This window comes from Folsomia candida, unplaced genomic scaffold (assembly GCF_002217175.1).
Source record: "Folsomia candida strain VU population unplaced genomic scaffold, ASM221717v1 Fcan01_Sc020, whole genome shotgun sequence".
NCBI classification, from domain to species: Eukaryota; Metazoa; Arthropoda; class Collembola; order Entomobryomorpha; family Isotomidae; genus Folsomia; species Folsomia candida.
Genome location: NW_019091212.1, coordinates 1885643 through 1898632, shown reverse-complemented (window position 1 = coordinate 1898632; position 12990 = coordinate 1885643). Strand labels below are relative to the sequence as shown.

At 38.5% G+C, this 12990-nt stretch overlaps 1 protein-coding gene across 2 annotated transcripts in view; it reads right to left on the bottom strand.

The window, feature by feature from the left end:
• The window catches only part of LOC110858241 (ephrin-B2), a 103656-nt gene that overhangs the window by 45830 nt on the left and 44836 nt on the right, over window positions 1-12990 (bottom strand). The window contains exon 1 of one of the 2 annotated variants that reach the window (XM_022106923.2): window positions 6223-7299. The exons of the other annotated variant lie outside the window; for it this stretch is intronic. Within the exon in view, the coding sequence (XP_021962615.1) occupies window positions 6223-6419 (197 nt within the window). The 5' untranslated portion in view covers window positions 6420-7299. Of the gene's footprint in view, window positions 1-6222; window positions 7300-12990 lie in introns of those variants that run through there. 2 annotated transcript variants of the gene reach the window in all.

Here is a 12990-nt window from a genome sequence, read left to right as displayed (position 1 = left end):
TTTAAGAGTTTTTATCCCCACCACGATTACCAGCACCATGCTTGGCGACCTCCCCCAAGACAGAGAATAAGGACAAGAATGAGGGTGGTGGTTGTGGTGGGTTGGTTGGTTGGTGGATATGTAACAACAATGGAACGGAATGGGAGAGCAGAAGAGAATCTTTTTGACAACGGATAGCTAGAAGAGACGTGTACAACAATCAATACCTTCTTGTCCTATATCCCTCCCAGCATAAGCCTCACCTCAACAATGGAGACTAACTAACTAACATGCCATAAAATGCAACATTACCCAAGTAATAATCAACAATCAACAAGAATGGGAACAAATTAAGGCGAGGGAATATTAAAGAGGAAGAGAAACAGTATCGGGAGGTCTAGATAGATCAGGAGAGAAAAGAATCAGGAGATCTTTATACCCCATCTTGATCCATGGGTGGCTCATCATCATCGTACTTATTCAACAATTGAATGACATTGATTATTATTCCGAATCGTAATAATAACGATGATGATGATGATGGTAACATCGAGCACATTCAATGGTTGACCTTACATGAGTCCAGTTCAGAACCCCGGAGAGGACCAGGAAATCACTCATATTGATTCCTTATCAATCCATACACACATCTACATCACTGTCCTGTCCCCACCAGTTTTGGTAAAAATTTGACATTTTGAAATTCGACAAGAATTTATCAAGCTCCTATCTCTTCCCAATTCATCATCTATTAACAACTCGGACCTAAAATGATTACTCTCCCGTCGAAATACTTGTGTCCGTACTAATCCGGTCCTACGCCCTGTCACCAATGTGTGTTGGCATTCCATGCGAAGAGCCCCAATTTATTTATTTGTCGTTCTCTTCTACAGCAGCCTCACATAATCTTACGTAACCCAACTATATAACTTATTATTATTCTTTTCTCTCCGTTCCTAATCACTCTTCCCATCTCTGTTTCCATTTCGTCGTCTTGGCCGCCTCTCGTCCCCAAGAAGAAGAAGGAGACAGGCCTCCTCTATCCATAAGGAGGCGATAAGATCACCTCATGAATCTTGGCCCACTACTTCCCCACCGAGCAGGGGACAAAGCGAAGAAAAATGATATTTACTAATCAACCACGTCGTCCCTATAACTTTGACCATCATCATATCATACCACCCACGTTTGTGAGGTACATGAATCTCTGGTAATTTATGAAATAGAATTAATTAATTAAATTAAAACTTCTCCTCTACATACATATCAAAGTACATACAAAATAGTACACATGTATGTCCACAGGTCGGGTGGGGTTAGAGTCTCCTCTCTCTCTTATGCACTTCCCTCATTGCAATCAGATCAGATCACATTCATATTAACTATCTATTTAGCCATCTATCTTCTCCCATGTAATCGGCATAATCTACCAAATAAATTTAATAAATGAGTCCAACCGAACCGACCCGTGGAATTGATGTCGTCGTCGTCTTCTTGGCCGTCCACTCATTTTTTAACTTGAGCTTAATTATTTGAAACAATTACGAAAAGGAAGAAAAAGGAGAACAGGACGACCACGACTGAAACCAGGGTGAGTGGTAGTACGACGTATGTATGTACATATAGATGCTCATACGAGGACAAGAGTGGTTTTTGTGTACCTCTCTTCTTGTTCGTACATGCCTTTTGTTACGTAACATGACCAAGAAACGACACAACATGAACACGAAGAACCAGGATGACATTTTTTAAAGGAAAAAACTAGAGGAAGTTATCACCCATGGGATCAGCAAAAGCAGCAAGGTAAGAGAGAGATGGGATCTTTGTCAGGTAGGATAAATACCACAAGCAGAAGGAAAACCACGTGAATGTGGCTCCCACCGCTATACAAACACAAATATGAGAGAGATGAAATAGTGGACCCTTAATAATAATAAAGTATTAAAAAAGTGGCCCTGGTATAGTGGCACAGTGTGGATGGCCAGTTGACAGTTTAGGAAAGAGAGATGGATTTTTTTAAACTTTATTTTTTATGGCGTTTGTGCCCGTCCGCGTCGCTTGTCGTTCGTCGTCTTCGTCGTCAGACTGTTCTGGACTCCCAAGACTAGAGAAGTGTTCTAACAACGTACTTACAAAAAAAAAACTGGGATATCGGTGAGAAATGTCACCACGAGGAGACACGATGTCGATGTGTTTGTAATAATAATCATAATAATATTTGGAATAATAATGTTCAAAAATGATGGGCACAGAGTATGAAATAAACCGTTGCGGCACGGATTTATGGTAGCACAAGAGTAAAACTTCATGTCCAAACCCACCTACATATTCGCCTTCATATTACGTGATGATGGGTACACTTAATAAATAATCGAAACGTCAATTAATGACACTGGATGGACATAATCTATTTGGACCCATACAAGACGTCCACCTACGACGAGTACTGTCAGCCTAAAAACCATAGACTGGAGAGGAGAAAAGCTTAAATTTTCCATCACTTCTTCTCACCAAAAGGAGACTAGTTGACGACGACAACGACATGCTCACTTTCTTTCGCCACTCTATGTGCTCGCCATGCCAATTTATCTTCACCTTTATCATGCACTTCATCTACAGAAATTTGGCAGGGTTTCAAAAAACAGAGAGGCAGAGATAACCCAACCACCAGCACCAAAGCTTCAAAAAACTATGTATATCTTCATCCTTATGCACTCTGCCTGCGTATGTGTACCAAATATTTGGCTGGTTATTGGTTGCATATGTATGCATGGGTTTTTTAGATGATGGCAAATGTATACACGCAGGTTAAAAGGTCTACCCAACGCAATGCAAGATCGTCATACACATTTTGAATATTTAATGCAGACAGAATTTAAAGCATTATTATTTCTTCAATTTCGGAGGAGGTTTTTATTCCATCACTCAAACAGTATGAAACCCCACCTTTCTTAAAGTCGTAGTAAATGTAAAGTAAAGGTCAACTTTTTTTATTTTTGCTAATTATTCAAACAAATTTATTTAAACTTTACAAATTTTTTTTATAAATTTGAGCCAAATTAGTTGAAATGAAGCTGACTTTTGGTACAGGAGAGATAAATGATGTCGTTTCTCGTGTCGCATTTGAGGAGGATATGCAATAATATGCATAAGTATGTGCAGTGATACACCAGACTGGTTCTGTCTTTGGTGGCGTTGGAGAGAGAAGAAAATGTCCCAACATAAATTAGCAAAGTGATAAAATAAAGTAGAAGAAGACAAATATGGGCAACACTGCTGCTGCTGCGAGTATGCATATCAGAGTCATAATTTTTTCAAAGGTGTGAATGCAATTTGTGCACAATTCCACAAATTCATTGTGCAAGATTTGTGTGAGAGATGAGAATCCTTAAAAAAATTCTCTATCTTCTTGCTTTTCTTCTGTGGGGTGACACAATGTACGATTTAAAGTGTATCACACTTTGAAACTTGGCTGACCATTCATCAGGTCGCAACTTTTCCTACTTTTCGTGTTGTTAATGTGGTCGATCGCGGTCACAAAATTGCTCCACCCATCGTCACGCTTACATCTGTGCGTACTTATACGATTGCATGTGGGGATCTGTTTTATGTGATTTTTAAATAAAAACCAATAAGCATCCACAACCAACACGCTGGCAAAGGTACCAATTTAAAGTCGCATACATTACGACACGAGCAACCCCACCCTTCCCAATAATTCTCAGTTTTAATTTTTGCTGTCTTATTTTACGGAAATTAATAGTTTCTCATGCATTCTTTGTTGCATTATATCGCCATCATTTCGTTACATCTTCTATCATCGTTACTCTTTCGTTATCTCTTTATCAACCATCATCCTGAAGCCGGTTTTCCTTCTCTCTCTCTCTCTCCCTATCCTTTCATGAGATGCAAATGACATAAATTTTGCAAAGAGAGAAATTAAATTGTGGACAATTTATTCAGAGATATGTCATCTGATGGCTTCTTTCACTCAAGAATAAATAAATACATAAATTCCAAGCTAAATAACCACAAACATCAACTATTGAACGGCTCATATCAAGTTTCATTCGCAATGGCTCAATTTCTTTGTGGAGGAAAAATCCAACCCTGTGTGCCAAACGTGACACCAACTTTTTCACATAATTCATGTACGATTCAAATATTTAATTATGGTTTACTCTTTTAAAAAATTTGCAATTTTAAATGAGCAAATTTCAAATTCTTTACAAATTAGGAACAGGCTCGGGCTCGTCAAGTCAGGAAGAAGACGTGTCTGCATGTTGTGTGTACAACATACTCATGCCTGCAGTCATTGTAGGAAATTGTTGTCATAAATAAAACACAGCAAGTAAATTTCTCTAACCTGATAAAATCTAAACCAGTCAATATGTTGATAAGACGATTGATAAATAAGTTTTTCGTCACCTATCGACGACGACGAGATTTGAATGTGTGCATGAGTTTCCTTTTATTTTATTCTGAATTATAATCCAGACTGAAAATATGTAAATATGTGACGATTGAGAAGCAGTAATCGCAATTTAAAAACTTTTTTTTCAACTACGATCTCTCTCTCTACTAATTTCCTAAGATACGAATCTTTTCTCCAATAAATCCCCCCAACAAAAAACACTATCTTCGAAATGTTCGAAGCAAAAAAAAAGTCCAATTCACACTTTGACATACAACGAATTAAAGTTTGTTACTTTGTGCCTCTCTCTCCGCACAGCAAGAAGGCCACTCTTTTTTTCCTCTAAATTTCTTCAATTTCTGAGAACAATGTAGAATTTGGAAGCAATTGTGTGCCGTGTGTGCCCAGCAATAGGGGAAATGTTTCATTCCTCTCGCTGCTATTTACTCCCCATGGACAGATATTCCCTACTGGCTTGGCATTCTGCTATGTTTCCCATTTACTTATGCGCCACTACTACTCCTAGAGCATTTCTGCACATTCATTTCGCACTAACAAGATGATGACAACAACAGCAGGATGATAATGACGGCGACGGTGATGAAATAATGAGAATACAACAATATGTCTCATCCACTCAATTTAATCGTCACACTTGAGTAGCAATCAGGACAAAAAAGAGGAGAAAAATGTGTCTAAACCCTCAAGAAATGCCTACCCCAATAAAAAGTATGGACACCTGAGTAAGCAAAATATGGGTAGAGCTCGTTATATTCTCCCAAAAATAGGGAGATCACGGTATTGACGACGCTGAATTTTCTTTGATTTTAGTCCAAACAAATTAGAATCTAGGTGGCGAGGTGAGAAGTTGCTAATGTAATGGATTTTTCGTCAGGCATTCCTATTTATCACAATAAGAAGAGAGGAGAAGTAAGAAAAGTTCTGATTTTACACCTACTTTTGCCACGACACTTTATTTTATTGTGGGAAGCACACTAATAAAATATCGATTAGCACCTCGTATCCTCATATTTTATCTCCTCCTCGTTCCCTATGTTGGAAAATTGTGTCCTCAACGACGCACTGTACGAATATACGTACGTACTCCCATTATTATGAGGAGTATTATAATACTTTATTATTATTATTGTCACTCCATTTGATATATAAAGTAATAAAGTTGGGGGTATTTTTTATACACTCAACAAGTGCTAAACATGTTTGATGGTTTATCATCCTCCTACCTGAGCTACGTAATATGAAAACTTTTCCGAAACATGATTATTTTTCGCTTCCATTAGATTTCGTGGATGGACAAGGTAGAAAATACACAAGATTTCGTACCCGACAGGAAGTTGACTCTACCAAAAGAAGTTTCTTTGCTTGGTAAAAAGGTGTCAAGTGGCCACCTGAACTTTTATTTAATTTCAAGGTGCATTCGACGGACTTCTTAATGCTACTTCTTCTTACGACTACTCGTTGACGTGTAAAAAGGAAAAAAAGGTCAAATATAATTGAATGAGTGAGGGTCTCATATTCTTTTTCAGATTTGGGAAATAGATTTTTTTTGTGGGGATAGAATTGAGTTTCCTAAAAATTTTGGGGGCATGAAAATGTTATGTTGACTGTTGGTTGTGTGCAATTTTTAATTTTTTATATGTAGAGATTGACAAAAATGGGGATGAGGAAGTAGACATGAACCCAGAAAAATTGTCCCCACGAACAAAACAACCACGTTCCAACCACCCAATTATAACCACGTCACATTCCCCAACCCGTCCAAACTAACTAACTAATTGAAAGAAAACAAAGAAGATTCGTCTACTTACATTGGATTGGAAGTGTTCCAATGAACATTGAACACTTTACTAGAGCAGCACATGGAACACATAATAAGGACCAAAGTTTGGACCAACATCACAGAAAATAATTTGTACGAGAGCACAAAAACTCCACCACTCCTCCTCCTACTACTCATCATTGTACTGCTGCTCCCACCACCTCTGATCGATGAAAACACACCCATTTTCAAAATCTTCTTTTGTGGAGAAGATTTTACACTGGCGAAATTCACTTGAAAAATATAACGATTTATAACGACACGGAAAGAGGATTGATCGACACACTTTAATCGGGTGCGAGTTGTTTTTAGGAATGGTGACGAATTTTATAAATCTGTAAAACCAACGACGACGTCGAGTCCAGACGACCAAGTATGAAAACCATCTTTCACTATCATTGTCTCATGGAATCTTCTGGTTCCCATATTTGATGACGAACAATTAACAAACTCTTAGACAAAATTTTAGCTATTTTTAACTCTTAGACATGACCCCTGAGGAGTGTTTTTGGCTGTTTTCTATAGTCTGGATATAGGGAGAGACCCTTTAACTTTACGTCGTCATGATTATCCCCATTGTGACGGCATGGCGCCTGGGCTGGGTTGTAGCAGTTGTGTTACCACCGCACTCATGACTTTATTTATATTGCTTATGGATGGACGGACACGTTGTTGTTCTCGACACGGAAAAATAATCCAATCGGGTCACTTATTTATTATGAGTGCCACGACACAATGTCGCGTCAGTCACTTTACATGGTGTCACCCGTAAGTAAGCGGTTGGGTTACCCGGGTCGGATTAGTTGGAGGAGAAGAAGATCAATTCTTCTATTGCACGGGTATCAGCTTCCGGTTACCCACTTTCATTCTCTCTCTCTCACTATCTGTCAAGATGTCATAATCCGAGATCCTAGAAATCACACTGGAACGAGGGATGATCACACCACGACGACTTTCGTTTCGTAAAACGGAATGTTGTGTTAACTGCGTGCGTGTAAATCGCAAGGCTACGGTCGTGAATCTGATCCGTCTAGTCTGAGACTGTTTGAACGACTGACGATCAAGACAAAGCCTGCAGGGTTGCATAGCCCGTTTGATGTCTTTAACCATCGTCGTCAGTGGTACAGCATGCAACGCTAGATTTTATTTCTTACTTCTTCTCACAACATTATCATCACCAATACCAACCACCACTTACTTAACGTGCTCCTCAGTTAGTACAGTGTGGATCGAGAAGTTAAGTATAAAGTGGATTGTGGAGTGGATGGAGTGAGAAACCCGTGGCCACTCTTGGCGTATTGTATATTATTCGGGTTAAACATTGGAGAGAGGATAATAAGGAATGCCTGCCTGCTTTTCGAAATACATACCAAACGCTTAGCGTGGATCCTAGGCAAGAGGGGGATTCATACCGAGTGGGGCGAAATTTCAAAAATTGGGGGCATGGGGGAGACAGAATTTGGAAATTTTTGACCGATTTTGTCTCAAGCGTTCCTCGGGGGTCGTGTTATGTGCAAATGTCCACGTAATTGCATGGTGCTCTCACTAAAAGAGATAGACATGCCAGGGTGAGTAGTGTGGGATAGCCTGGGAGAAAAATGCTTTTATTATTATCAACCAGTTTAAACCCAGCATCGTCCAAGTCAGTCTTCTAATAAGAAGAGTGAAGTGATATGAGGTAAGCACAGGCAAGATAATAATGTGAAAGTGTCAGGGGCTAACCTCAGATTTCGACGGGATCAATTTTAATTTGTCCGGTGTCTAAAATAAACTGACGCGTATTTGTGTATTTTTATTAATGCGATAATTTTACCCCGTGGCGAAATTTTAAAATTATTTTCAGCCAAATTTTTGCACGATTTTAAAGTCTAAAGCATGTATGTTCAGAATTACGTTATTAAATTTTAGAAAATGTTTTTTTTTTAATTTGATATATTTTTGCCGTGAAAAATCCCGAGCTTCAGTAAAAGTTCCAATTTTCAAAATTCACTGAGCATAAATGTTTTAGATTTTTTTGAAATCACGCCTAAGGGTCAAATTCACGTATTAAGAAAAATGCAAAAAATTCGGTCTGTTCATTTTTGTCACTGAGCAAATAAAAATTGGTCCTGTGGAAATCTGAGGTTAGCCGCTGACACCTTTGCATTGCACGTAACAATACCTTTTCTTCCTTCCTTACGTACATACGTATACTCCTCCGGGTTAAAAGGAAAAGGCCGATCGAGAAATCACGGAATGATGGGATTTTATTCGGAATAAAAGTTCGAGGATGTTTCCCATTGTTTTGTTACAGGAAGAATGGCGATTTTGCCCCATATTCTCCTTATGGTTTAGCATTTACTTACAAGTTTTTGAGAAATTTTTAACTTTTCTGAAAAGAGCAGTTGCATCATCACATTTTGATTGCGTGCTCAATGAACTGACCGAGTGCGAAGAGGAATGGTTATCCAATGAATAATATAATAGGCACATGGCTATTCGTGCATGCATTTTTTCCCGACTTGTCAAGCATCCCTCATCCCAAACTTCCTTGTACTCCCCCACCTCTCCTTAAATGCTCTGGTCAGCTTAAGTTTTATAGGAGTCGCATTTATTATGATTATTACGCGTTATATGCGCAGTTACCATCTCATTATAGCCTTTGCCTTTGGTCTCTATCATCATGACCATTGCACAGCGTTAATCCCATCCACCTTCTCCATTCGACTTACTTAAGGAGTGCGTAATGAATTTCTTGCCTGGAGTGGGCTCTCTTTGACGTTATGCGTTTCTTGTTGCACTTTAGTGGTCTTACCTGGTCCGTCATTTTCTTATCTTCTCCACAACACCAAAACACCACCTCCACCACTCGAGAGAGTGAACAAGACTGAAAAAAGAGGTACTTTGCCCAGCTCAACATCACTACAAACATGGAGTGGGATGAAAGCGAAATATTTTCTTAGATTAGATTACACTGCTTTTTCTTCTCTCAACTCGAGGTTTTTCTCGTACATATGCACGTCCAGAGATGTTGGTCTTAATGTGGAACGACATTTTCAGCATCAATTTTCCTCCAATAACTTCCAATTTTCGAAAACATTTTACGCACTTCCGACCGAAAACTTTCAAAATCTGGGTGCATTTTTGTTTCGCGAGGTATATGAATGATCCGAGAAGAGGTGAAGAACAAAGGGATGCGAGTAAGGGCTCAAGGACCCTGAAACCTCCTGAAGAAACCTCCACCACGCAGTACCATACCTGAGAGTGGAATATCCCTTATCGAGATCCTCACTCACTCACTCGCTGGCTTGCTTATTAAGTACCTTTGGCTTTCGAGGGGTTCTCATTCTCTTATTCTTCTCAGGCAGGGTAGGGTAGAGAGTAAATACGAGCAAGGGTCCAAGTCATTCACTCACCTTCCAAATTTATTTATGCCACCAGCAGACTACCACTTCACACGCTCTTGAATTAAAGGAATTAGCAGCAGGGACGCAGGCAGCGGAAAGGTTTCGAGTTTTTAAAAGAAACAAGTTTTCTCTCTTTAGTTTGGCGTTCAATGTCTCCACCAATTAGTTGGGATTTCCCTTTTCTAATAATTCCAACCCATGGGAGAGGATATATCGTAGCCAAAGTCAACCTGGATGAAGAGAGCGAGATGTGGATGTGGAACCCCATGGAACACAACGACCCTTAAAAAGGATGACCGTAACCTCACAATTAAAATAAGTAGCACTTCTCGGCCGCCCGTCGAAACCATTTTGGCTCAAAAAATCCTTAAAAATAGCAGCTTAAGGAATATAATTACTAATTCCACCAATTAAGAGATGAGCGGATTTTTACAAAAATATAATAAATCCTTTAAAAATTCTTTCACACAATTATTAGGCACGTATTTATAAAAAAATGTAAAAAAAACTGCGGCCAACAAATATGTAATTATTAGATGAACCGTTTTGTTGCATTTCTGTCTTTTTTTCTCTTACAACATACTTTCCTCTCTTTCCCCTCATACTTTCCCGATATTAATCAGCAATAAATAAATAGTCAGAATTTTTACCCTTTTTCTCTGAATTCTATTTCCCACAACGAGAGACAAATTAATTAAGCCCCGTCTCCAATAAATCGTCTTTATACTTTACTCACTTTCGTGTGAGAAGTGCGCCATAATAATTAGCATTTCTCGCAATAAATTCAATTACAAGTTACGACTTTAATAAAGTGAGTGAGCGAGTGAGTGAGTGAGTGAGTGAATAGCTTCTTGTTATAAATTATAAGAAATGCATCCCAATAAAAAAACGAGAAACCCGTTATTGGGATATATAATACATACTTGCACACAATCTACGCAGGACAAGTCGGGTCGGGTTAAATTAAACTCAAGGCAGCTGCAGAGTGGAGTGGTCATAAAATAAAATAAAATAATTATCAAGTATCATCGTCATGAGCGTTTTATCCGAGAGAGAGACCAAACCAAGTCAGAGGAAAAGGAGACGTGGAAGAAGAAAGAGCATTCATCACGACGACGAACTCATTCTTGATTCCTTAAGAGAGAGAGATGACGACTGACTAATTAATTTATTGTCTCTCATCCATCCGGCCAGAGCAGCGGTGGTGGTGGGGATGCATTAAAGATGAGAGAAAGAAATATATGAGGACTACTCAATAAAACAAATATGGGATGTGTACACACGGATGGATTGATAAAATTTCACGTATGTCTCATACCACTTGTCGAGCTGCTGCACTTGTACTTCAATAAAGGAAATTGGATTGGAGGTAGTTGCTGTGTAGTTGGTTGCTGTGTAAATTTACCAAGTTTTCGGGGTGACTGGCTGAGCATATACTCAGAAGAAGGAGAGAAGTGCAGTATGCAATAAAATATTAATGAGATGTAAAACCAACTGGGTAACAATCTTGGGATATGTATGCATGTAAAACAGGAGTTCCCGATCATGTTGATTAGACGCTGAGTGAGAGACAGTTGATGAAGAGATGGGCATACACTTCTTAATTGATGAGCTATTTTAAAGCCACTAAATTAAATTAATAGTTAGTTATACCGACTCGAAATGATGACTAATTTTAAACTTTAAAACAACGCATGATTTAAGAATAGATCGTTTTTTTAAGAAGAAAGAAACTTGAGACGTTGAATTTTCGTGTTTTAAATATGCATAAATATTCACCAAATTACGAGCCGGTTGAAAAAGCAAAAAATAAATTGTCCCACTTTAACATTTGTGCAGATTACGTACCTAATTTGATTAGACTTGGAGAGAATTCTATATTATTGTCTCTCCTTATCCAATTGATAGTCAGAAGTTCAACTCGACTCTTCAAAATCTTTTCTCTATCAATCATTAAACTCGCATACATTGTATGGTGTTTGAATGTTTGTGGAGTGGATACATATTTATCGACTTCGTCAACAACTTTAGAAGTCAATTCCCAACTTATTGTCGTTTTCGACCGTTGTTGTTGTTGTTAATATACTCGCAATTCTGCAACTAAATTCTGCAACTAAACTTTTTATTATCGTCATCTCACTCCCGTCTGTAGTGCTGAAAGTGAGTCCGAGTCAACCCCATTTCCTAAACCTGAGACTTTGTAGTCGAAAGTATTGGACTGGGAATGGTCGTATTTTCTTGACCATCTATTCTTGTCATAGTTCAGTACAAAATTTCAAACTGTACCAAATTCCCAGCAACAAACTATACCCAGAAATATTAAATTTTCAGAATTTTACTTGCGTAAAAACGAATCAAGTCGATTAAAATCCGCCATTTTTGTCTGTCGAATTTTCCTCGAATCGACTCACCTTCAGCACTACTCCCCGTCCATCAGTATCTGCTAAAAACTCATTAACACTAAATCATTCTTCACAGTTTTAACTCTTAGTTAACCCAACAACTATTACTACCAGTAAACCGAACTGAGCAGGCAACAACAGTAGTTAAATACTTGTCTTGTCTTATATCTCGTCATCAAGTCTTGGTCTCGGTCGTAGTGGTTCTTCTGAATAAGCTGGTTGGCGTTGTGAGTTCATTAGTATGCTCCCCATCCACACGACACCTTCAGAAGAGATATTCTGCACAATTGACTCTCATTCATTAACTTATTCGCGTACAGACTTTGTAGCAAGTCGAGAATATCATGCAGTTTCCATCCATCCATCCATCAACCGATGAGAAGTAGGAAGGTGAAGGGTAACTAACTTGTCACCTCACCAACAATAAAAATTCTATTCAATTTGCACTAACAAGGGGACAAATGACTTTTTAAACAAAATCAAAATTTCAACGGAAATTATGACACATAATTCGATTCTTGCGTATGCATAAATATCTACGTCTACGCGATAAAAATGGGAAGGAATGCCACCTTCGTGTTATTATCCGTTTTTATGATGATACATTCAACCTCGTTGAACGGTAAACGTTGTTAGCTTTCTCATTTAACTATTTGATATACAAGATTTTTATCTTGATCAATTAAATCCTGTCCCCTTCTTCTTCTTCTCCTCCTCATCACATCCCATAATAGGAGCATGTGTTTTAAAAAGTGTTTCGTTTTTTTGTAATTTTAATCTGAACCCAACCCGTCAACACCTCGCTCACTCTTTATGCTCGTCCATTAGCCGACCCACAAGCCACTATTTTAGATGGACATGAAGATATAGTGTACAAAAGTCAATCAATCCTATCCTCTCTCTCTCTCTCCTTGTCCGTAATTGTGATGCGTCTTAAGCATTTCAACATGAATTGTTGTGTTGTATCGT